Below are 27,535 nucleotides of genomic sequence, written 5' to 3'. Positions count from 1 at the left end.
AAACTATGGTAATGACAAATGGAACTGAGAGAACCATAACAGTAGGAAATGAACCATTGACTTACACAAAACAATACATATATTTAGGAAAACAGATAAGTTTCAATAAGATGAACAACTACTTAGAAATTGAAAGAAGAACACAACGGACCTGGAACAAGTACTGGCAACTCAAAGAAGTATTCAAGAGCAATATGCCTGTCAGATTGAAGACTAAAGTCATGAACAGCTGCCTCCTACCCTGTCTGACATATGGCTGCCAGACATGGAAGTTTACACAAAAAGATATGGAAAAAATAAGAACTTGCCAAAGAGGAATGGAGCGCAGTATGCTTAACATCAAGAGGATACAAAAAATCAATCACATAAAGATAAGACAGTACACAAAAAGCATAGATGCTCTCAGCTACGCCAAAAAACTTAAATGGAGGTGGGCGGGCCATATAGCCCGTATCCAAGATAGACGCTGGACACTAAGGCTAACGTCATGGAAGGGCCCCCAAGGAAAAAGAGGTAGCGGGAGACCCACTACGAGATGGCAACACGACATCACCAAAACTGCCGGGCCAAATTGGATACAAGTGGCCAAGGATAGAGATACATGGAAGGCTTTGGAGGAGGCCTTCACCTGTGAAAACGGGGTTCTTGAATAATTTAATAGTAACTTACATTAATACAAATTAGCAGATAAGAAAACTTGTAAAAAATTCAAGAAATAAAAGGCTTTTTATTTTATTTTATTTTATTATTTATTATACGAATGAAATATATGTTTTCTAAAGATTTTATATGTGTATGGTGGCATTAATAATAAAATCAAACATAGGTTGTTTCTCGGTAAAATGCAAAATAATGACGAAAAGGTCACGATTCTTAAAAAAAAATGAGGGACACTGAAAGCTAATGATAGATGTCGCCACTGCGTCTGTTTAAGATACAGTGTGCGAGTTTTCAAAGAGCGATTGGATTTTAGAGCGAAAATACGGGAATAAATAGTCTGTATCAATTTTAAGATTACGTCCAAATTCACAAATTCCAAATTCACGTCCAAGACACTAATTTCAACATTTTTCACAGATACGATAGATCTCACCTAGTCTCTGGAGGTATAGACTTCGCAGTATGCCTGTGGGATCTGTTCAGTGGTCAGCTGTTGCACCGTTTCTGCGTGCACGCAGGCGAAATCACGCAACTTATAGTCCCGCCGCACAACTGTTCTGTAAGTTTAATGTCATTGATAGATCCTTACTAATATTATAAATGGGAAAGTGTGTGTGTCTGTTTGTGTGTCCGTCTTTCACGGCAAAACGGAGTGACGAATTGATGTGATTTTTTAAGTGGAGATAGTTGAAGGGATGAAGAGTGACATAGGCTACTTTTTGTCTCTTTCTTTTTTGACGACCGATCTGGCTCAGTCGGTAGTGACCCTGCCTGCTGAGCCGCGGTCCCAGGTTCGAATCCCGGTAAGGGCATTTATTTGTGTGATGAGCACAGATATTTGTTCCTGAGTCATGGATGTTTTCTATGTATATAAGTATGTATATCGTCGCTTAGCACCCATAGTACAAGCTTTGCTTAGTTTGGGGGCTAAGTTGATCTGTGTAAGGTGTCCCCCAATATTTATTTATTTATTTATTTATTTATTTATTTATTTCTAACGCGAGCGAAGCCGCGGGCAAAAGCTAGTTTGTTTATAATTTATTATAGCGGCTAAAACGCTGGGTGTTTGTGACAAACATCAAACGCATGTCAAACATCTAACACAAACACGGCATCTCCACTTGGCGAACGCGCCAGTTTGTTAAACCTCCCTTTGATTTGTGTATAAAACCGACACTGGTGATCTCAATCACTGACCAACACCGAACAAAAGGCCACGTTCGTGTTCTACATACGTTCGTGTTTTTGCTGTTTGCATTTGCTGTTCGCCAAGCACGAGGACGCGCCTTTAGATATTACACAAATATATTACTTCTTCTTCTTCTTCGTCTATTCGTATGGCGGCCGAGCTGGTCAGATTTTGTACTGAAGTTGTTACTTGGTTGTGATTTTAAATATATCTCAGGCCCTAGAGTGTTCATAATTGTTCTATTGTTGCAATTAAATATCACGTAACTAGGCATTTTATGTTTTTGTTGACGTCAACTTACAAAAATTGCGAGCTGCGATTAAAGACGGACAACTCAGTGGATTTTACAGAGTTCATTTGACACGCTAAATAGATACGTTTGTTTGATCTATGGTATATATGACGTCTGTGAAAAATACAATGGTTAGATAAATTAACTTTATATTTGTTTTTGTTTTAGCCCCGAATCCAGAAGTGCATTTGCTCCGTTGCATCAGATCACAGCGTGACATTGTTAAGTAAGTTTCTACCTTAAACTTCATCTATTAATTTTAAACAAAATTTCTAATAACATAACCTAAAACGTTTGTTTATAAGGTCTTGCCGAGCGGAAATGCGTGACACTAGCGTCACGCCATCTGTTTCCGGTTGTGAGCATAAAATGGCGTCCAGGCGATGACTTTATGGTCGTCGGATGCAGCGATGGCACCGTCTATGTGTGGCAAATGGAAACTGGGCATTTAGACAGGGTGTTGCATGGTATGTACCTTATTATAAGTCTATGTTGCAAACTGTATACTTTATTTGGAAACAAGCTTTTAGCTTCTATCGTTTTTCGATCCACCAACTTAGCTGAAGCTGACGTTCACAAGTGTTTAAGGTATGTGACGTTCTCAAGCGTCAGGGACCACATTATAATTTTCCCTTTAAAATTAAGAATACATATCTCATTTACACGAACAATGTTCAGAATAACAAGTAATTTGGCAACGAGTAAGTTAAAAATCATGGTTAGCGCGTAGGTGGTGAATTTCTAATATGACTTAGAACTCTCGTTGCTTAAGAAGTTTAAGACTCTTAAGGTAGATGTCGCTACGGGTCCCATAGACCTAAGTGGTGGAAAATTTCGCTGGCCTGGTTGAAGTCTTGGTGGCTCAGTTGGCAGAACGCTGGAGTATCGATCCAGAGGCCGTGAGTTCATGTCTCACCCAAGATAGACATTTTCCACTTTTATTCTTAGCCTAGCTTAACGTGCATTTTATGCCAACAGGTATGATAGCAGAAGAAGTATTAGCAGCATGCGATGAAACTGTAGCAGATGACCTTGGAGGTTCCTTAGCTGCCGGCGGTGGCGGCAGCGATTTGCAAGGCGCCGCGAATCCTGCTGTGCATTTCTTCAGGTATTCTCTCTTATTTCTGCTAATATCTGGGCAACCGAGCTTTGCTCGGTTCTGTTTTGTATCCTTGAAATGTGTCGCCATCTAGTTCAAAAATGAATAGTACCTACATCGAGCGAAAGAATTCTCAGCCTTAACAACACAACCACTCCACACGAGATGGCGCGCATTTCGCCACAAAAACTCAAATAGTGTATTTTCTATTCGTTTTAGCCTTGACCTGTGTCGCCATCTAGTGTTTGCAATAAATAGTACTTACATCGACCGAAAGAATTCTGTCTTAACAGTACAACTACTGCACACGAGATGGCGCGCGAAGAAAAACGCATGAAAACTCGAAAATTCGCGTTTTCCGGGACCTAAGGATAAGTTAGACCGATTTTTCACCCCCAAAAACCCCCACATAACAAATTTCTGCGAAATCGTTAGAGCGGTTTCCGAGATCGTCAGTGTAAATAAATATATATATAAATAAATAAATAAATAAATAAATATACAAGAATTGCTCGTTTAAAAGTATAAGATTCTAATTATATGGTATATGAAATGAAGAAAAAAATGATTTGTGAATAGGGAACTTGACTGTAGTTAAAATAAAATATTTTATACCATGCACGAAATAAATCATCAGATAATTATAAGAAAAACACGGACAGAAGTTACTTTTAACTCCAATTTCCATTTAATAAGTCAGGTAGAAATACACCGTGTTTCACTTAACACTAAAAACCTGAAAACAGTTTGTTCAGAATCAAGAGTAGAATCGATTGAGCTATATCTTGATGGGGGTAATATTTTTATTTAAATTAGTATTATTAGTTATTTTTTACGTGCCCATTCTATTGTACTCGTAATACAACATTGTGTATATCGCATTGCTAGAGGTTGTTTACCTTTTTTCAGTATTTAGGGGTATTAATACTGGCCGGTTACTTGGACGATTATTTTTTCCGCTACTAGTTTGACGTTGTTTGTCAGTTTAATCTTAATGTTTATCATAAGTCATAACAAATTGAACTCGTACCTAATTACAACCTTGTCATTTTGAATATTGAGTTTATTTGCTTACTGCGATTACCTGTCCAATTTGAAGTTTACTGTGACAAAGCTTTAAAGTGTTTTACAGTGACATCTTAGCTGTCTATTGGTAAACCTTATGTCGTTGCAGTAACGTACACAAATAAATAGTCTTATGGTTTATGATGGTAGTTAGCAATTATTTCATTGAGTGTAGAGCTAAAAGTCAAGTAGAGCTGTACAGAAAATTAAAAATTCAATTAAAAAAAAAGTAACGATCAGATTAAAAGATGGATACTCTAGATGAGTTTAAAAAAATAAAAATCAGTTGGGGTGTCTGAGGTTTTGAGTGATACCGGAAACACCGTGTATATAAAGTAACTGAGTTGACTGTGACGTCACTCAATTTTTTTCAAAGTCATTCCTAATTCTAGAACACTGCCAGTGTCCTGACACGCCCTTATTCTATTCACTATAAAGTCGTGTCAAGATTATTTTAAACAGTAGGACATTTAGGGTATTTTGGGACTAGCTTATTTTGAAACTATTGTGTTTTGAAAATCGTGTGGAACATGAACCGTGTATTACGGGAATAGCTTGTTTGGGCCTTCTGCTTTATTGAAAGTAGGTGATCGTGGTAATAGTATATATATAATAGAGATAAGTTCGTTTTGAATTTAGACTTTTAGGGTGTTTTGGGACTTGGGTATTTCGGTGTTAGGCTATTTTGAATTTATGTTTATAAGAGAATATGTGTTTTTGACCTTAAACTCCTTTAAGAAACTGTCAGATATTCATAGTTATAATACACGGAACAAACATAAGCTAGCGGTTTCCAAGTTTCGTCTACAGAAAGTGAAGAAATCGTTCCTGGGAAACTGTGTAACATTTTATAATAAGGTACCCTTAGAGGCATGGGATCTGCCCTTTACTTCATTCAAGAAGTACATAAAAAGTACACTTCTCAAAAAGGGGTACTACAAAATTGATGATTACCTGGGAGATACATGGCCGACTATCCAGGCTCAAAATCTGTCATAGTTTTGCTAGCAGTGTCCCGGGGAGACATTGTGTCATGCTTAAGGCGCTGTTGCTACTGGCTGTTTAAATTATTGATCCTTATTATTGTATAATTATAATTTGGTATATATATATATTGACTTGTTGAGTACATACTAGTTATGTATTCTGTAGAATTAGTTGGAGATTGCTAGCTTAACAGTCTCTTGACGTGAAATTTGTATTTCATACGCATTTTTTTTTCTATTTCTAGTTCTTTTGACACTTGGAGAACCTTTACACCTCCAAATTTTTATTTTTTATTATATCCTATTAATTATAATTGACTGTGGGGACCTTTTACATCTCCCAAGATCTTGTTTTCAATTAAGTCAATTTAAACTATGTAACATACAAGCACGGAATGTTGTGTCTTACATCTAGGTATACCGTATTCACTTATTATTGGAATATGTATTTAATACAGCCCGGACAGCTTGAACATGTCATGCTCGCTAAAAAGTCTTTGCTTACGGTGACGTCGTTGATCGGGTCGCCACCTTCCCGAATGAAGGTTGAGGGAGGCGATGGCTGAGATGCGCGCCATATTCGTGAACGGGTGCTGTTTGTGAAGACCGGTCTGTTTCAGCTAATAGGGGCTATGCTATTCTATGTAACATTAATTTTAAATGAGATTACGTTGAGGCACTCTGTTCGGTCCTTGTTTGTTTATTTTTCTTTCTGACTCTTGGAGACCATATACATCTCCAAGGAAAAAAGTAGATTAAGTATACATATATTTTTTTTTTCCTTTGCTTAAGACAACAAGAGTCTTTTACAACTCTAAAGTTATTTTAGTTATTCGGTTTTTTTCTTCATGTATAATTTTTTTAGATGTACTTTGACACTTAGAGACTCTATACATCTCTAACATCTCTTATTAATAATCATAATAGCTTTGTACTTTGTATAATTTCTTGTGTTAATATTTTTTTTTATGAATACTTTTGCTTATTAAATTGTATCTTGTTTTTTTTTTAATGCATGTTAAATATAAGATGTAATGTTTTGAAAAGAAGTGGCCCGCCGAGTTTCTTGCCGGTCCCATAGTGGATACCCTCCTCCAACTGAGGGGGGACTGAAATCTTCTCGAGGCTGAGGCGTAGGGTTAGAGCCGGCGTAGTTTTATTTGACGTTCATAAGCGCATTGTAATATGCCTACTTGGAAAAATAAATATTTCATTTCATTTCATTTCATTTCATGACTTTATGGTGTACTGTGTAATAGGGTACAATAGGGTAATTTGAGTTTAGGTTCAAATGAACCGGAAACACTGATTTAACTTAAAAATCAAGCGTATTTCACTAGTTATTTCGTTCACAGAGGCCTGCGTCACCGCAACCTGAACGCGATGCGCGCGGCCACGCAGCGCGGCATCGCCGCCCTGCAGGCGCCCTCCGCCGGCGGCGGCGCCGGCCCGCTGGCCGAGCCCGCGCGCGCGCGCCGGGCGCAGCTCACGGTGCAAGGCTTCAGGAGCAACCCTAAAGGTGAGCCCCATATCGCAGGAGTAGGGTTTGCGGAGGACTGTGCTGACTATAGCGTTTTAAATGCTGCCGGTTTGGCCCAACAAGTTACTTAGCATAATAGGACTATAAAGTTTTCTAGCTTGTGTCAGGGTCTTTAACAGAGCCCTATTGTACCGGGCACAGCTTACTGCACACGCTTTTAGAAACAACCCTAAACCCTTATATCGCAAGTGTAGGGTTTGCAAAGGATTGCGTTGATTATAATGTTCTAAATGCTCACAATTTGGCCTAAGTATAGAAGGCATAAAAGCCCAACACGGTCACTATTACGAAGTGTTTCAACTGCTGTCGATTCGGCCCATATGATAGCAGTTCAGATAGGGTCGAATTCGTCGTGGTCGTAATTATCTAATCTGTGGCACAGTATAATAAAGAGTACTATCGGACAGTATGGCCACTCCCGCTCCCCGCTGAAAGTACCGCCCACCCCCTCTCGGTTACCTCACAGTTACCACCTGTCAAAAACGCGAACAGTTGACCTGTCATATCTCACTCATACAAGCATGGTACGCGTTCACCTACACGAGCTTAGAATGTGTGCTAGGAACGCGCCTCTTTCATATATTTGATCGCCAGTGTCCAAGATGTGTCTGTGGTGCCGCATGCAAAGGGATGCCAAGTTGTACCAACCCTAATATATGCGACGTAGCATATGCGAGCCGAACCGAACGTTGCCGGAATCGCGCGATCGGGAGAAGGACCGATTTCTGTTCTCAGTTCCTGGATATTTCCGCTCAACTAATAGGCTACTAGACTCGTATCGAATTTAGCACATCAAGTTATTGTTTTCTGTAGTATTTGACTTAGGCATCGATTGCAGACGTTTCTGCTAATCAAAAGTTAAAACTTTAGCATGGTTAGCGCATCGTAACTGGTGAATTTCCAATATGACTTGGAACTCCGGTTGCCGTTTAAGAAGTTAAACACTCTTACGGTAGATGTCGCTACGGGTCCCATTGACCTTAGTAGTGGAAAATTTCGCTGGCTTGGTTGAAGTCTTGGTGGCTCAGTTGGCAGAGCGCTGGAGTATCGATCCAGAGGCCGTGAGTTCAAGTCTCACCCAAGGCAGACATTTTTCCACTTTTAAATTTATTCTAAGCCTAGTGGCATCGATTGCAGACGTTTCTGCTAATCAAAAGTTAAAACTTTAGCATGGTTAGCGCATCGTAACTGGTGAATCTAAATATATAAAAGAAGAAGCTGACTGACTGACTGACATATCAACGCACAGCCGAAACCGCTGGTCCTAGAGATCTCAAATTTGGCACGTAGGTTCCTTATATAGTGTAGAGGAGCACTAAGAAAGGATTTTCCAAAATTCACCTCCTAAGGGGGTCAAATGGGGGTTCAAAGTTTGTATGGGGAAACAAGATTAGTTTGACTATTTTATTCGAAACTTCACAGGAAGATTCCTTAAGACATATGACTGAATACGTGTTTCAGGTTTTTTGAAAATTTAACCCCTAAAAGGGTGAAAATGGGGGTGATAAAGTCAAAAAATCAATATGGGTATCGTTTTTATGGTTTATTGGGTCGCTGATCACGATAAATACAACGTTTTTAAAATCTAACGAGGCGGAAGTGAAATACCTTCTCCCCTGTTGTGGTGCAATGGGGTTTAAATATCAAAAAAATATATAAAAGAAGAAACTGACTGACTGACTGACTGACATATCAACGCACAGCCGCAACTGCTGGTCCTAGAGATTTCAAATTTGGCACATATGTTCCTCATATAGTGTAGAGGAGCATTAAGAAAGGATTTTTCAAAATTCCTCTCCTAAGGGGGTGAAATGGGGGTTCAAATTTTGTATGTGGAAACAAGATTAGTTTGATTATTTTATTCGAAACTTCACAGGAAGATTCCCAAAGACATAGACTAAATACATGTTTCAGGATTATTGAAAGTTTAATCCCTAAAAGGGTGAAAAGGGGGTGATAAAGTCAAAAAAACAATATGGGTATCGTTTTTATGATTAATCGGGTCGCTGATCAAGATAAATACAACGCTTTTAACATCTAACGAGGCGGAAGTGAAATACCTTCTCCCCTGTTGTAGTGCAATGGGGTTTAAATATCAAAAAATATATAAAAGAAGAAACTGACTGACTGACTAACTGACATATCAACACACAGCCGAAACCGCTGGTCCTAGAGATTTCAAATTTGGCACATAGGTTCCTTATATGGAGTAGAGGAGCACTAAGAAAGGATTTTTTAAAATTCTCCTCTTAAAAGGGTGAAATGGGGGTTCAAAGTTTGTATCGGGAAACAAGTTTAGTTTGACTATTTTATTCGAAACTTCACAGGAGGATTCCTAAAGACATGTTTCAGGTTTTTTGAAAATTTGACCCCTAAAGGGGTGCAAAGGGGGTAAAGTCAAAAACACAATATGGGTATCGTTTTTATGGTTTATCGGGTCGCTGATCACGATAAATATTTAAAATCGAATGAGGTGGAAAAGAAATTTTCTCCCCTGTTGTTGTGCAATGGGGTTAAAATATCCAAAATAGCCATAAGTATAGGTTTAGTTTTTATCTTTACTTCTGGTTCAAGAGATTTCAAATTGACACGGAAGTTCCTTAGAGGAGCACTAAGAAAGGATTTTTCAAAGTTCACCTCCTAGCATGATAATTTGACAGGGGCAAGGACAGGGACAGGGACAGGGACAGGGACAGGGACAGGGTCAGGGACAGGAACGGGATAGGGTTAGGGTTAGGGATAGGTAAGGGATAGGGGTAGGGGTAGGGGGTAGGGGGTAGGGGTAGGGGTAGGGAAGGGGTAGGGGTAGGGATAGGGATAGGGATAGGGATAGGGATGCGGATGCGGATGCGGATAGGGATAGGGATAGGGATAGGGGACGGGGATAGGGATAGGGGAGGGACAGGGGCAGGGACGGGACGGGGACGGGGACGGGGACAAGGATAGAGATAGGGACGGGGATAAGAATAGGGATTGGGGTCGGAATAATCGGTCGGCAATCGATATCTAGGCAGTGTAAAATGCAGGTGGCTCAGTGGGAAGGGATTAGTAAGTATGCATCGGCGAGTATCCTGCATCCGTAATAACTATTACATTCAATGTGCTGTAAGAAGATCGTTGTTTGCTTGCCTTTTATATGTTTACGTTTGCAATAAGTATAAGCAAAATGGAAAAAATTGTAAGCGATAATGCAAGGAAGTACTTTTTACCCTACCGACCATAGCGTCGAGATAATGGCTATGTGGGTTGTATGAAGTTTCCCCAGTATAAATATTTATATAGGTAAAATACATACATATTCGTACCTACTACCTACGCTGTGGTCGCTGTGTAACAATTCTACAATCATTGCAAGAATTTCTTTTAAAACAATAGTAATATGTGTAAGGTACAGTCAGCCAAAAAAGTGGTTTACCACTTTTTGATCAATAGAGTCGAAAAGTGGGAAACCACTTTCATGGCTGACCGTACAGCAAATAGATCAGTTACAATGGCCCCCCCAGTCGAGAATTGCCCCGCTTTACCTTAATCGAAATAATCGCGGACAGATGTACCTACAAAGAAACCTACGGATCCAAATGAAAATCTTATTTTTTGTAAACGTTTCAATAAGAATACTTTTATTACGCGGGCGAAGCCGCGGGTAAAAGCTAGTTTCCAATATGACTTGGAACTCCGGTTGCCGTTTAAGAAGTTAAACACTCTTACGGTAGATGTCGCTACGGGTCCCATTGACCTTAGTAGTGGAAAATTTCACTGGCTTGGTTGAAGTCTTGGTGGCTCAGTTGGCAGAGCGCTGGAGTATCGATCCAGAGGCCGTGAGTTCAAGTCTCACCCAAGGCAGACATTTTCCACTTTTAAATTTATTCTAAGCCTAGTGGCATCGATTGCAGACGTTTCTGCTAATCAAAAGTTAAAACTTTGACTTAAGAAATCAATATTTATAGCTTGCGGGCATTAAAAGTGCGTGATGACTGCGTATTTTTAATTAAAGATGTGTGTATGTTTTTTTTTTAATTATGGACTCCGAAAACGGTGTTGGCCAATGGAGTGACGTCACATAATTCAGATCAACTATGGAAATTAGTGGTAGTAATCTGATCTCCATAGAAGCAACCTCTATTGTATTAAAATTCATAGTCGTTGACGGGTGTGACAATGTGAAATATTTTTTCTAAATATACTGACGTCATGTCATAGATATTCTATAGATTAATATGGCTCATGTTGTTTTTGCCTGATCACGTAAAAGTAAACTTAAAATTTTTTTTTTGCGGGTTTTTAAGTCGTAATAAAATATGGTACTATTTTTTTTTCGTTTAATTAGACAGTAATTAATAATATAATACATACTTTAAAAAAACCGGCCAAGAGCGTGTCGGGCCACGCTCAGTGTAGGGTTCCGTAGTTTTTCGTATTTTTCTCAAAAACTACGTTACCCATCAAGTTCAAAACAATTTTCCTAGAAAGTCTTTATAAAGTTCTACTTTTGTGATTTTTTTCATATTTTTTAAACATATGGTTCAAAAGTTAGAGGGGGGGGGACGCACTTTTTTTTCCTTTAGGAGCGATTATTTCCGAAAATATTAATATTATCAAAAAACGATCTTAGTAAACCCTTATTCATTTTTAAATACCTGTCCAACAATATATCACACGTTGGGGTTGGAATTAAAAAAAATATCAGCCCCCACTTTACATGTAGGGGGGGTACCCTAATAAAACATTTTTTTCCATTTTTTATTTTTGCACTTTGTTGGCGTGATTGATATACATATTGGTACCAAATTTCAGCTTTCTAGTGCTAACGGTTACTGAGATTATCCGCGGACGGACGGACGGACGGACGGACGGACGGACGGACGGACGGACGGACAGACAGACATGGCGAAACTATAAGGGTTCCTAGTTGACTACGGAACCCTAAAAAAGGGTCAAGTAGCCTATTTGCTATTCGAATATTAACTTATTTTTATTTTGTCCACAGATCCGGAGAGCCACATCCTCTTCTTCGATATCGAAGGGCTTATTGTCGAGTTGCTGAGCGAAGAGTATTCCGCCATGAGCCCTGGGACTTTGGAGGTGAAAGTTTAGCCAACTGACGGCTTATTTTAAAACGTAGTGTCAACCATAGAGGAATAAGGGAAGAGTTGTAATTCCATACATCAGTAAATGCGAGTTATTTCTATAGGCATAGTTAAGTGACATCTAGCGACAATCAAGCGACAAAAAAGAAATGAAACCGAAATAAATTACACATATGAAAGAAAAAGTGACCAAGTCCTCTGGTGCCTGAGGCTGAAATCGAACCAGCGTACTCTCCAATCGCGGGAGATGCCTATTTATCCGCTCGGCCACCCAGGTCACAGCTAAAAAATATTTTCAATAGATTATAATTTAACTTGTGTTCATTAGAAAAAGGAAATGCTCGATTACTGTATTTTTTGGCAGGCTGCCGGTCTAATCACCAGCGAATACATGACTATGGCCGCTCTCACGCAATCTGCAAGCCCTGACGCCACAAAAAGGATATCCGGTAAGATATTAATGTACAATTGAAGGTCATGGGACTTCTCCATAGTCTTTATCTTTAGGTATTTGAATAATTGTAAACAAAATCTACCCTCAAAGGGCTCCAAAATTTCTGGTGTTTCGGGTGTGCATGGGCAGTAGTGATCGCCTACGTATAATAAATAAATAAATAAATTTTATACTTAGGACATTCTTACACAGATTGAATGAGTCCCACGGTAAGCTCAAGAAGGCTTGTGATGTGGGTACTCAGACAACTATATATATAATATACAAATACTTATATACATAGAAAACATCCATGACTCAGGAACAAATACCTGTGCTCATCACACAAATAAATGCCCTTACCGGGATTCGAACCCGGGACCGCGGCGTAGCAGGCAGGGTCACTACTCGCTAGGCCAGACCGGTCGTTAAACCGGCCGACCGGTCGGTATATTTTTATGTTGATATGTATATTTAAATGTACAACATTGCATTGCACGCTAACTGAAACGGATAGATTTCTTCGGACGCGTGAAAGACAAGGCTGGCGATATGGAGAGGATATTGAAAGAGAAAGATAAACATGGTAAAGTATCACGTATTCGTTAGACTAATATGATCATTAATTTTAAAATAAAACCAAAGACATATCGTCACTAATTTGAAAAAATCTCATATTCCGCGCTGCTTCTCAAAGTTAAAACGCAGTAAGTCTATATGCATTTCATACATACTTACTACAATTTTCTTTTCATTGACAGACGAAGATACAAGTTTTTAAAAGTAGTGACGATATATATGGGCATTTTCAGAATTTGGGACCCCCCAATTAGCGAAAGTTGTTAACAAAAATTAACTCACTGTCAGTTTTGTGACGAAAATTAAGCATGAAATTTCTATAAAAATATTGTTTTTGTGTTAATTACATAAACTTTAAGCGATAATCTACGTTATGAATGTGAAAAAAGTATATTTTATGCTTAATTGTCGTCACAAAACTGACAGTGAGTTAATTTTTGTTAACAACTTTTGCTAATTGGGGGGACTCAAATTCTGAAAATGCTAATGTAACTCCGTATAGACAACTACAGTCTAGGAAAAACACGTACCTACCTCAGAACCATATAGAAAAAGGTACGGTGGCCTAGATGACGTTACCTTTGGGGGACGCTCGGCTAGATGGCGCTAATATTAATAATTGTCGTTTTAACACATATAAAGTTAAGAATATGGGCCAAATTGTCAAAACTGAGGTTCAAAAGTTTTAAGCCTGTGTCGAGAGATGGCAGTCTATGCACTGTGATTACATATTTTACTTTGACTGTAACTCTCTATAATACTTGATCCTCTTTGATAAAACTAAGTAAGTAGTGAGTACACCTACATAAATAGTTTGGATAAGGTATATACCGATGTGAAAAAGGATTGTTAGACTTATTTTTTTATCGTGAACTTAAACATGTGGCTTTCCACAAAAGAAGAATTCATTTACTTTTAAGCATATGTGCCAGTCTGAAGCAAAAGGTACCACATTGTGTGTGTCAGGCGTAGCACACTAGTTTGATAAACTTTATCGCATCGGTGAGTCCCTATCGCACTTAAAAATAGTGCGAAAAGGACGGCCTGACGTTATATCATTTATCACGCGACCGTGCTTGCCGGCCAGGTTAGTCGATTAAAGAGGAGCAAATTTCTTCCTTGTGGTAAGGGCATTTTCAAAAATTGGGACACGAAATTAGTGACAATTGTTGACAAAAATTAAGTGGATGTCAGTTTTATGACGACAATAAATAATTAAGCATGAAATTTCAATAAAAATATTGCTTTTCTGTCAATTACATAAACTATCAGCAATAATCTATATTTAAAACATGAAAAAAGCTATAAATTGAAATAGATATCATACACATATCATACATAATTTATAGATAGTAGTGTGACTACTTGAAAAAAGAACAAATCAAAAATATTCTATAAAATAATTTGATTTGTTCCCTAGTTGTTGAAACAAGCTGTTTTTTTAGACAAATTTTATTCTTAATTGTCTTCACAAAACTGACATCGAGTTAATTTTCGTTAACAAATGTCACTAACTTTGTGTCCCAATTTCTGAAAATGCGCTTAAGCGACAATGTTTACTTGAGAGATTCACATAATCCGTGCACAGCTTATGGTCTCCTAGTATTTGTTTATACTTTGTGTGGGTTTGTCTAAGACTTTCTCATTTCTAGGTATCCTGTCGAAGATGAAAGAGGGTGCCGAGACGGTCCAGACCAAACTGCAGGCAAAGGCGGAACAGCTGAAGGGCCACATGGAGAAAAAAGGTAGGATTTACAGGGATGCGTCGTGTGAAAGGACCTTTACATCATATTTGCTTATAGACTATGTTTGCTTATATACGATACAAATGTATGCTGTATACTGTGTTATTTACACAGGTCGGAAAATTTATGTAGTGTAACATATGACGACGTTTACGGGAATATTCAGAAACTGGGACCCTGTAGGTGACAGGTTAAATAAAACGCATAATTTCCAAAATACGATGCCAAAAACCGTGGTACGAGCGAGGAGTCAACGCGGCGGGTCTCAGTTCGCGAAATGTACAACTACCTTCATTTTACTTAGGTGCAGCGCATGACTTGGGCTCGCTACCCACCATTGTTTTTATGTAGCTTTAATTCCAAAGTTTTAATCTAGATGGCGTTACATGTACCAAAATAAGTAAACAAACTTAATAAATAAATCCTAACGTACAGTTCACATAAAACATATATGCGTCGCCTACAATCCCACCCCCTTAGTGATGACTAGTCATCACGAGCCATCTCTGGTGCAAGTAAGGCGACGCGTGTGACGGGGCGGCGTAAAATGCCCGTGCGCGTACGGACGTCAACAACGCGAGTACGCCCATCATTACCAACGTGTGTCGCACTCACTATTCCGTGCCGCCATGATCCACGTTCTAAGTTAGGTTCGACTATAATTACATAATCTCCTACCTGTAAGGAGCGATTTTCGCGCGTCCATTTTTGTCGCGGAAGAAGTGTTGGCAAATACTCCTTGAGCCAACGTGCCCAAAACATATCAGTTAGACGTTGCGCTATCCGCCACTGACGTCTTAACTGGAGGTCGCCATTCTCGTACTTACCAAACGCTGGTCCATTTGAGGACGTACCAATCAAGAAGTGATTGGGGGTCAGAGCTTCAGGATAGTTAGGATCTACCGATACGTACGTGATAGGACGGCTGTTGACGAGGGCTTCAACTTCAGCCATCAATGTTGAAAGGGTCTCTGGCCGTGGGGCGCGCTCCTTGAGTACAGCTCGGAGGGATGATTTAAAAGTACGCACCATTCGTTCCCACGCGCCAGCCATCTCTGGGGCGCCCGGGGGAATAAATTTCCACTCAATTCCTCTCACGAGTCCATCATTGCGCAGGGCATCGCTGTCTAGTTCAGCGATACTGCGTTTCAATTCCATGTGGGCACCTCTAAGATTGGTCCCATTATCGCAGTATATCATGGTAGGGGTACCTCTGCGTGCTATCATCCGTCTCAAACCCATTATGGTAGAGTCAGTGGTAAGGTTTTCCGTTATTTCGACATGTACGGCTCGAATGGTCAGACATGTGAATAACATTCCATACCGTTTCTGCCTACCACGACCTACGGTTACCTCCATGGGGCCGAAAAAGTCGACCCCGGTGAACGAGAACGGACGACGGTTGTGCTGCAGCCGTGCTGCGGGCAGGTCGCCCATACGCTGCGGCTGCGGCGTGGCGCGACGATATCTGCACAGCAGACAATGGGCTGCGACTGCGCGTACAGTTGGTCGCAGTTGCAGAATCCAATAGCGCTGCCTTAGCTCATTAACTACCAGTTCTTGAGCTCTGTGCAGTGCTCGCCTGTGGTAGTGTTCTACGAGCAGTCTGGTGATTCGATGCTTGCCATCAAGAATCACTGGTCTCTTCGTAGACTCATTGACTCCAACAGTCTTGTCGATACGGCCCTCTACACGTAGTAGGCCCGCATCGTCGAGATAGGGCGTTAACTGTAGCAGTCGACTATCTTTCGATAACGGCTTATTGTTCCTTAAACAGGCAATTTCTGTAAGAAATGAATCATGTTGACATTTTTTAATCAACAAGTCCTCTGCCGATTGTAACAGTTCGGTGTCGATTCGATCGCATTTATGCTGACATTTTTTAATAAACAACAATACCCGTGCAGTAGTCATAAGTAATCGAATCCACGACGAAAAGTAATTTTCGTTAGGTACCGGCAACGTACTAGTACAGTCGGCTGAGGATACCACATTAATGACCTTACGTTCGCAAATAGCCTCCTCAAGCTGCTTGGAGCTCTTGAGATCCTTGGGCCACTCACCTTCGCGTTCACGCAAGAAGTTTGGCCCCTGGAACCATACGTCATCGTACTGCAGTGGTGGCGCGTCCTCACGAGTGGCTACGTCGGCTACGTTCAAGGACGTGGGGACGTAACGCCACTCTGACGCACTGGTCAACTCGTCAATCTCACCGAGGCGGTGAGCGACGTATGGTTTAAAGTCTCTAGGGTCACTGCGAATCCACTGGAGGGCGGTATTTGAATCCGTCCAGAAATATCGTTTGTTTGGCTTAATGTCTTTGTGCTCGCTCTGTATTGTGGCGGCCAGACGAGCAGAGAGCAAGCAACCTTGAAGCTCTAGCCTCGGTATAGAGACCGGACGAAGTTGGGTCACTCTGCTTTTACTCGCCACAAAACATACATTTACAGTTCCATCTGAGCAAACAAAGCGCCAATAAACAACAGCAGCATATGCCTTACTACTGGCATCGCAAAATGCATGTAATTCGGTATGTATGATGGTGGGGTCACTTACCCCATCCGCAGAATCATCGTAGCATGGCGTCCATGGCCCCGCGGCCGCGTAGTGTCGAGGGATGCGCAGCGACGCTAGTAGTTTAAGCTCGTCGAGCCACCTTACCCAGCGCGCGTGCTCCTCCGGTCGGATGTGGTCGTTCCACTCCACGCCACTACGGTGAACGTCCTGAAATATTATTTTGCTCTTTATAATAAAAGGCGATAAAAAACCGTGAAGGTCATAAACTGACATGATGAGGCTAAGCATTTTTGCTTTCGTCGGAGCCTCGGATCCATTTAATACCTCCTGAGGGACACGATTAAATGAAATCTTAAATCCAAAAGTATCATCTGAAGGATGAAACATTAACCCTAGGGTGCGCTCGGTTGTGTTCATAACTCCGTCCTTGAAGTGAACAGCTGTTTGCGCGAGCGCGTCAGTAGGTATATTTTTCAATACCTCCTGACTATTGCTTGACCAATTTCGTATCTCAAATCCACCGCTCTTGTGAATAAGAGTAATTTGTTCAACCAACTTGACTGCATTTTCTACACTGCTAGTTGAATATAAACAGTCATCCATGTAATGACTATTTACAATAACATTTACTGCCTCCGGATATAAATCTTCATACCTAGATGCATTTTTATTCTTAATGAATTGTGCTATAAAAGGACTGCAAGTGGCACCAAACAATAGACTTTGCATAACACATGTTTTTACGGGCGAGCCCGGAGCTTCCTGCCATAAAAAACGAAGTACATGTTGATCTTCGGGCCTTATTTTCACCCTTAAAAACATGTCCTTAATGTCCCCAATTATAACTATTTTATTCTCACGAAATCTCAACATAATCCCCATAAGTGAATTATATAAATCTGGTCCCGTTAACAAATAACTATTAAGACAATTCCCATTTACTTTTGCAGCACAATCATAAACAAGTCTCAACTTACCAGGTTTGTTGGGGTTCTGAATTCCGAAGTGCGGGAGATACCATATGCGGTCGGCCGAAAGTTCATTTTCCTTGAGCTCACGTGCGTAGCCAGCGGCAAACAGTTTGTTTACCTCCATTCGGTAGCGATCTGCGTACGCGTGATCTTTAACAAACTTGCGCATTAAAGACTGTAGGCGCGTAAGGGCAGCTTCGCGTGTGTCTGGCATGGCGAATACGTCCTTCTTGAACGGCAGACCCACTTCCCATTGATTTCCGATAAGGCGCGCTGAATCTTCTAGGATCTGCAACGCCCTTAAATGATCGCTATTTTCACGGCGTAAGGTTGAAATTCCTATGGAGTCTAGGGAAAAAGAATGTTTAATTAAATCATTTAGTTCACCTATATTTTCGCCATCTGTGTGACTGAGATGGAACACATTGGCAGCGTTAGAGTGAGTGCGACCACAATTACCATGAATTGACCATCCTAACTTGCACAGAGATCCATAGGGCTCGGTTTCACTACCATGAATTATTTGTATCGGAGCGATTAGGTAATAATTATCTTCCCCAATGAGAATACGAGGTTTAACTCGACTTTTACACACATATTCCTTAATATGAGATAAACGTTTACAATTTAAACTTTTAAGTGCAGACAAGTTTTGAGCTGGTAAATTTAATTTAGACACTTTACGCAACTTAATATTATAACTATTGTTATTATTTTGTCCACTTATCTGCGCGATAACGTTCGGCACAGCTGATTGATACACCTCGAGTCCGAACGCATCGGTAAACATTACAGACCGCGGATTTTGATTTTTAAGACCTAACTCGTCCGCTAAATCAGAGTCTATCATAGACACAGATGCGCAATCGTCTAAAAGGGCGTAGGTACTTACGGTACCCTTAGGTCCACGTAACTGCACTGACACTACTTTTAACATAACGTTGTCCTCACAAGAAGATTTATCACAATCCGATGTAACGTGCGCCACGGTGTCGGGGGCCGGGGTGCCGGCTCGGGGGCTCGGGGGCCGGCGGCTGAGCCTGCGCGGGGCCGGCTCGGGCGGCGGGTCAACGACCGCGTCAGCTGATTGTGATGACGTAGGCTTCTTGTAGTGTAGCATCTTGTGGTGTGCGAGTCCACAACCATCTATGTCGCACACGGGCGCAGGGCAGGTGTCCCTGTCGTGTCGTGACGTCAGACAACAATAACATAGTCCTTGGGATCTGACGAACTTCCATCTGTCACGGCGCATGGCACGTTTGAAAACACGGCAGTCGGGCAGCGGGTGAAATTCCTTTAAGCAAAATTTACAATTCTTATTTTCCTCGACGACTTTTGTTGTCAATATGGGCCGAGTTATACGAACTTTGTTATCACCGGAGTATTTCGCTGTAGTTTTTATTTCACTCGACTTGCTTTGTTCACGTGCTTGTGTCATTCCAACTAGTGACAACATTTGTGCTTCTTGTTTAAGAAACTCGGAGATGAGGATCAACTTAGGCTGGTCTTCCTCTAACCTTTTGTATGCGAAATCAGTCCATTTACCAATCAGTGTGCTCGGTAGCTTGTTAAGAACAGCTGATGCGAGCTCGGGACTGCGTAGGTAATCAGGTTTATTTAGCGCACCTATTGTTGCTACGCAGTTATTTACTTTTATCGAAAAGTCAATCAACTCATGCTGGTACGACGTGGGTAACGAAGGTAGCTTCTTCAGCTGCGTCGTGAGGTTCATGATGATGACATCCGATCGGCCGAACCTTAACTCGAGAGCTTCCATGACGGCTGCGGGCGGGGTGTTGCCGATCAGCAGTGCGGTAACCGTGTCCTTGGCGTCGCCTCGCAGTGCTTTGCGTAGCCTCTCCAGGTTCTCAGAGTCAGAGAATTCACAGACTCTGGTAGATTCCGTATAAGACTTTTTAAAGTGCAACCATTCGACGCTGTCGCCGCTGAATATAGGTAAGTCACGTGGCGTAGACAGGCGGCTGAGCAAACAATCCTCACGCTTGGCTGACGAGTTCGTCATGATATCCTTCAAGGTAAGCGCTAGTTCTCGAATGCTGTCACTTGGAACAGGTTGCTGGACTATAGGTAAGTTGACGGGTGCTGGTGCAGGGTGCTGGTGATGCTGTGGCTGATAAGGCGCCTCTGGCTGCGGTATGTAAGTAGTTTCGTCGTGACCTTGACTCAACCACTGTTCGACGTTCGACCGCGCCCTGTTGCTATGCGCGCTTCCGCTCGCTTCACTACCGCGCTCATTCTCACTCTGCGATTCTTCGGCGTCAACTTGGGCTAGATCAGCTTCTAGCTTTTTATCAATAAGGGCCAGCTCAATCTGGGCCTTGGCTTGAGCGGCTTCAAATTCCAATTGCTTACGTCGCGCAATTGATGATGACGTAGATAGTTTAGACTTTACTGACGAAACTGAACCACGTACACTTTTTGGTGTTTCCATTTTCACTTGTTCCCTATCCTTCGACGATTTCACTTTAAGACTATCGGTGCCGAGGTCTAGGAATTTATTAACTATAGGTTCCGCGGGTGTAGCCGCGGGCGCGTTGCTCGATGTACTCGCCATTTGCGCATTCGTGCACTCGAGTTCGCGGCGATACTGATTACGCGTTTTAATCTGCGATTTTTGCACTGGTGTCCTATGCATCACTTTAGCACAGATTTGGTTCGAATGACCACTTTATTGTAGGTGACAGGTTAAATAAAACGCATAATTTCCAAAATACGATGCCAAAAACCGTGGTACGAGCGAGGAGTCAACGCGGCGGGTCTCAGTTCGCGAAATGTACAACTACCTTCATTTTACTTAGGTGCAGCGCATGACTTGGGCTCGCTACCCACCATTGTTTTTATGTAGCTTTAATTCCAAAGTTTTAATCTAGATGGCGTTACATGTACCAAAATAAGTAAACAAACTTAATAAATAAATCCTAACGTACAGTTCACATAAAACATATATGCGTCGCCTACATGGGACCCAAAATTAGTGACAGTTGTTAACAAAAATTAACTCGATGTCAGTTTTGTGACCATAATTAAGAACAAAATTTGTCTGAAAACCAACTTTTTTCATGTTCTTCTTGTAGATTATTGCTTATAGTTTATGTAATTAATACAAAAAGCAATATTTTTTATGACAATTTGCGCTTAATTGTCACTAAAATGAAGGATCAAAAAAATAGGCTTGTTTAAACTGCTGAGTTAAATGCCATAGGTACTTAGATACTATCAGCTGCAAAAGTGGATGGAGAAATTAAGAATGAATTCTCAAACATACAACGCATACACACACACACACACAAATTCATTCCCCTTTCTGCACTTGCACATACGCGTTTAATAGTTTAATACTAATTTAATATTAACTAGAATAGTCTTAAAATTAATTAGAATAGGTACTTAGTTTGCATTGTTTCAAACCTAAGCCGCATGGCCTGTTAATCTGTATTTGGGTTGGTTTCCACGGGACAGGCTTCGCCTAGTGTGGGACCATAGAACTAATAGTCTGCAATTCGTTATGTTAAATAAATATTTCATTTCATTTCAATTCATTGATAAATTCGCCATATGCTTTTGCAGCTGACAGTAGGTACCATAAGTGATTTTGTTTCTAAACTACGATTAACACAAAATAACGTTCAAAAACAAGTTTTATTAACACACTCAAATCAAGTTTGTCCATAATTTAAGCAATTAAAATCGCTAAGCGTTAATTGAGTGAGATTATCTCAATTCACTCGATTTGCTATTATACTATTATTACATTTATTCATGCCGATTCAAGGCGATCTACATTTGCAGCCGGCTTATTCGGACACAGTGGCGTAGAGAATGTTAAATATAAATCTGATTTATGTGTAGGTATTTATTTTTAACCCCCGACGCAAAAACGACGGGGTGTTATAAGTTTGACGTGTCTGTCTGTAGCATCGTAGCTCACGAACGGATGAACCGATTTAGATTTTTTTTTTGTTTGAAGGCTGAGTTAGTCGAGTGTTCTTAGCCATGTTTCATGAAAATCGGTCCACTACGGTTTTTTCAAAATTTTTATTTTATGGTTGCAAACAATCATAATATGCTCGTCTGATGGCAAGCAGTCACCGTAGCCTATGGGCGCTTGCAACTCCAGAAGTGTTACTTGCACGTTGCGGACGAAATCTGGACACTTCTTTTATGTAAGCGCTACATAATGAAAGACGATAAGAATACGTGTTGGCCACAGAACTAGATTTGGATAGAAGAAACAAGTTCATCTATTTGTATAGGGGCCGGGCGTGTCACATTTTGTACTGAAGTTGTTAATGTTCATAATTTTTGTGGTGTTGCATCACGTAACGAGGCATTTTTAATGTTTTTGTTGACTTCCACTTCCAAAAAATGTTGCCCGAAAGCTGCAAGCTGAGATTAAAGACGGACAACTCAGTGGATTTTACTGAGTTCATTTGACACGTTAAGTAGATACGTTTGCTTGATCTATGGTATATATGACATTTGTGTGGTGTTGGTTTACGAAACGAATAATTAAAATCGTTTTTCACTGAGCAAAGTTCACGAGTGCCCACCAGGCGGGTTCTTGCTTGCGAAAGTGTTAAAAGTTTAGAAATTATGGCGCCATTTTCGTAATTGTCACATTCCCAAAATTTATTTATTATTTATTTTATTTCAAATACGTTACACAGTATGACAGTAAAAACCAAAGCACTGAGCTGAGTAACAAAAATACTTAAAAGCATAAAAAATAAACACAAAAGTAAGAAAAAATCAACACATCACAAATTATCTAGATTTAGGTGACAACGTAACGTCGAGGCTTCGTTGCGTCGTCTGTCCGGGCGTAGAATTCGGCAGGTTGCCCCGGAACCGTCGAAAAACTACACCCTTCGGCCAGAGGTCTGCACTCGCGATGGTGTCCTGCAGCGGCCGCGGCACGCGCACAACAAACGAGCTGAATTGCCCGAAATAGTACATTTCGATACAAGTGCGAAAAAGAGGAAGTTCGAAACGAGTGGCGATAAATTAAAACACGACCGAAGGGAGTGTTTTAAATCGACACGAGTTACGAATTTCCTTTTTGCACGTGTATCGAAACAAATTTTTGTTAACTATTTTTTCCGCCCGTGTGTCCGCGCACAAAAGCCTACGCCCTCATCAAGGCAGTCTAGATCCAGCCTACACCAATTAGTTCTTAGCCGCATTATCATAAAGGTCAAATTCCTCTGAATATTAATGCGGACTGAACCTTCCCGGACCGTCAAGGTAATAAATATAAATGCGGACATAGTGCCAAAAATATGTATTCACGTCATCATCCTCCTTGCGTTATCTCGGCTTTGGCCACGGCTCATGGGAGCCTGGGGTCCGCTTTGACAACTAATCCCAAGATTTGGCGTAGGCACTAGTTTTACGAAACTGCCATCTGACCTTCCAACCCGGAGGGTAACTAGGCCTTATTGGAATTAGTCCGGTTTCCTCAAGATGTTTTCCTTCACCGAAAAGCGGCTGGTAAATATTAAATGACATTTCGCACATAAGTTCAGAAAAACTCATTGGTACGAACCGGGGTTCGAACCCGCGATCTCGGGATCGTGTCGAAGGCTCATACCGCTAGGCCACCAGCGCTTTTATCCATAACCTTAACGTATGAGGAATAAAGTCGTGTAAAGTCGCCGTCAATAGAATTTGTGAACAATGTAAACAAACCTTGTAGTCAAAATGTCTTTAATTTCCATTGTAACTCATCAGATACTGGCTAAATCCATGTGTTATTTAATCAATTCATGTCACATTATGATCCTCAACCTTTAAAATAATAAAATTGTCCTAGAATATTTATATTTTATAGAATGGCTTGTTTACATTGTTGACAATTTCTATTGGCGGCGATTTTATACATGTCATGTCTGTGTTTGCAAAATGGAACTAAAGCCTAACCAGAAATATAATGACTACGCGCCATCTTGCGGAATTTCATTACAACTATTTTCTTCATACTATACTGACCTGTCGTCCCATACATCAGAATAACAGCGCCATCCTGACAAGTCATATATTTCTAGCCGAGGCTTTATCTTTGTATGAAATCGTAGTCCGTTGCCTCGCTCAAGGGGCAGTTAAAAAAGCTGTGGCTATCGGAACATGGATGACTTGTTTGTAACTAGTTATAGATACTATATATAATTATATATTTATTTACTATATATATTGTTATATATTCTTTATATTTGATGTACCTTTTATTCCAATTTTATTTTATTATTTTTGTTTTCGTCTCTTTTATATTTTTATGGGCTTTCCTATAAACTGTTGTACTAAGTGCTATATTTGTCTACCATTCTTCATCACGTTTCACCTACTCAAAGGTTAGCTGGAAGAAATCCCTTAAAGGGATAAGTTCGCCTTTGTACTGTCTATCCTGTATCATATTTGTGTTTTGTGTTTTGTACAATAAAGAGTTTATACATATACACCGTGTTTCCGGTAACACTCAAAACCTCAGACACCCCAACTGATTTTTATTTTTTTAAACTCATCTAGAGTATTCATCTTTTAATCTGATGGTTACTTTTTTTTTAATTGAATTTTTAATTTTCTGTACAGCTCTACTTGACTTTTAGCTCTACACTCAATAAAATAATTGCTAACTTCCACCATAAACCATAAAACTATTTATTTGTATACGTTACTGCAACGACATAAGGCTTACCAATAGACAGCTAAGATGTCACTGTAAAACACTTTAAATCTTTGTCACAGTAAACTTCAAATTGGACAGGTAATCGCAGTAAGCAAATTTAAACCCAATATTCAAAATGACAAGGTTGTAATTAGGTACGAGTTCAATTTGTTATGACTTATGATAAACATTAAGATTAAACTGACAAACAACGTCAAACTCGTAGCGGAAAAAACAATCGTCCAAGTAACCAGCCAGTATTAATACCCCTAAATACTGAAAAAGGTAAACAACCTCTAGCAATGCGATATACACAATGTTGTCTTACGAGTACAATAGAATAGGCACGTAAAAAATAACTAATAATACAAATTTAAATAAAAATATTACCCCCATCAAGATATAGCTCAATCGATTCTACTCTCGATTCTGAACAAACTGTTTTCAGGTTTTTAGTGTTAAGTGAAACACGGTGTATACATACATGAAATTAGAAAAAATTTCGTCGTTTTGAATTTAGAACCTAGGATTTATACCTATAGGAGTAGCTTTTGCCCGCGGTTTCGCTCGCGTTTAAAAGTAGGCTATGTCACTCTCCATCCCTTCAACTATCTCCACTTAAAAAATCACGTCAATTCGTCGCTCCGTTTTTCCGTGAAAGACGGACAAACATGATGATGATTTTTTTTATGGGATAGGAGGTAAACGAGCAGACAGGTCGCCTGATGGTAAGCGATCACTGCTTCCCATAGACACCCGAAACACCAGAAGTGTTAGAGGTGCGTTGCCGGCCTTTAAGATATGTGTACTCTCTTTTCTTGAAAGTTTGAAGGTCGTATCGGTCCGGAAATATCGCTGGCGACAATTCATTCCACAGTTTAGCCGTGTAGGGCTGGAAGTTTCTGGAAACGCACAGTTGAGGACTGCCAGCCATCTAAATGATGGAGATGGAAATGTTGTCGCGTAGGGCGATGACCCACTGAGAACAATTTGCATTGTGAATTTAACAAGTTCGACTTGTTGCGGGTTTATCCGTTTGAAACAAAAGTATTTCAATAAACAGAATAAGTGTGTCATTAAAACTTAAATATATATTAGCTTTGAGGAACCATGGCAAGCAAGACCTTATTGAACAAGTTAACCATAGCCATAACACCAGAGCCGTATCAGCAGGCAAATATGTAGTTCCTAGAGTGTCGAATTACTACGGTGATAGGACACTTAAAAACGCATACCCTACTTACTGAACTCACTGCCAAGTGATAGAACACAGGAACAAAACAAAAATACCTTCAAAAGACGGTTAAAAAAGTATTTCTTAGAAACTCTATAAGGGATCGTCTTCCTGAATTTATGTTTAAATGTTATTTTAATGTTTCTCAATGTCAATTTTGATGATATCTGACTGTTAACCTTAGAAGTATTTGATTTCTTGACTCCACAGTCAAACTTATAACATAGTTTTGTGGAGCACTGTATATTTATACCATTGTTACCTTTGATTATAATAATTAAATAAATAAATAATAAAAGTCACAATATTGATGATACAAGTCGAATTTGTACGAACAACAAACAAGATCAAATTGTTAAAGATATTTGTTTGGATCAGCCAAACATATATTTAAAACAATATGTGTCATGTTGCTTTTATAAAATCGACTTGTTGATTCAAATACATTGTTGATTCAAATGACAAGGAAATTGTAGAATGTACTAGTTGCACTTAACAAAATCTGACTTGTTGTTTGAACCAAAGAGCGTAGGCGCTATTTTAACCAAAAAAACTTGTTGAACGAACATGACAACTGGTTGTTTTTTTCTCTCAGTGCGGAAAGTAGCGGTAGTGACTATGAGTTGTCATTTATCTTGGAACGGACAAATACAGCATTAATGTACTAGCAAAGTACCGGTTTAAGGTACCATTAACTATCGTTGCTAAGATCTGAGCGGTGTAATGTCCTTTAATGGTTTTATTAAGTGTGTGTAGAAATCGGGCTTTATCTTTCGTGGGTTGTTTTTAGTCTTGCTCTGTTTTAGGGTTATGTAAACACATTTTACTAAAAATAAAGTAAATACATAAATACCTTAAATAAAATTCTGTAATAATATATAAAAAAAATCAAGAACTTAAAAACAATATTTCGCTTACTTTAAACATTCTCTTACAGTTGCGGATCTTCGTTAGTGAGTATTTTAACCCCCGACGCAAAAACGAAGGGGTGTTATAAGTTTCACGTGTCTGTCTGTCTGTCTGTCTGTCTATCTGTTTGTCTGTCTGTCTGTGTGTGTGTCTGTCTGTGGCACCGTAGCTCCCGAACGGATGAACCGATTTTGATTTAGTTTTTTTACAATATTAATTTATCACGCAGCATTTACTTATTATGACATTTATCATTCATTTTTATTTTTAAACTAGTGCTGTGGCAGAGCCTGTCATTTCGATTCAAATGACATTTCAGTAAGTTGATAGAAATCGTATATTTGTTTAAGCGCCTCCTTGTATATAGGACCTAATCGATTCAACCAATTCGTAAATAGTCGATAGATTTGGCAAACGATACGTCTTAGCTACATCGCAACATACTTCAAAACAAATGTGTCAAAAAATAAAGAAATAAATAAATATTATATAGGACATTCTTACACAGATTGACTGAGGCCCACGGTAAGCTCAAGAAGGCTTGTGT

The 27,535-nt window shown here is 39.9% G+C and overlaps 1 protein-coding gene and 2 non-coding genes across 5 annotated transcripts in view; all 3 read left to right on the top strand.

Annotated features, from left to right (window-relative positions):
* Window positions 1-27,535, top strand: part of LOC125238814 (WD repeat-containing protein 7) — a 191,326-nt gene that overhangs the window by 27,970 nt on the left and 135,821 nt on the right. For all 3 annotated transcript variants that reach the window (XM_048146260.1, XM_048146261.1, XM_048146259.1), the window contains exons 13-20: window positions 1,078-1,219; window positions 2,310-2,367; window positions 2,447-2,608; window positions 3,120-3,249; window positions 6,647-6,810; window positions 11,819-11,913; window positions 12,283-12,367; window positions 14,583-14,675. In XM_048146260.1, the coding sequence (XP_048002217.1) occupies window positions 1,078-1,219; window positions 2,310-2,367; window positions 2,447-2,608; window positions 3,120-3,249; window positions 6,647-6,810; window positions 11,819-11,913; window positions 12,283-12,367; window positions 14,583-14,675 (929 nt within the window). The remainder of the gene's footprint in view (window positions 1-1,077; window positions 1,220-2,309; window positions 2,368-2,446; window positions 2,609-3,119; window positions 3,250-6,646; window positions 6,811-11,818; window positions 11,914-12,282; window positions 12,368-14,582; window positions 14,676-27,535) is intronic.
* On the top strand, window positions 7,845-7,917 carry Trnad-auc. Its single transcript has one exon. It is a non-coding gene; the product is annotated as a tRNA-Asp (tRNA).
* Window positions 10,602-10,674, top strand: Trnad-auc. Its single transcript has one exon. It is a non-coding gene; the product is annotated as a tRNA-Asp (tRNA).

Source organism: Leguminivora glycinivorella, chromosome 24 (genome assembly GCF_023078275.1).
Source record: "Leguminivora glycinivorella isolate SPB_JAAS2020 chromosome 24, LegGlyc_1.1, whole genome shotgun sequence".
Taxonomy (NCBI): Eukaryota; Metazoa; Arthropoda; class Insecta; order Lepidoptera; family Tortricidae; genus Leguminivora; species Leguminivora glycinivorella.
Note: the sequence above shows the minus strand (reverse complement) of the source record. Positions and strands in the feature narration are given on the sequence as shown.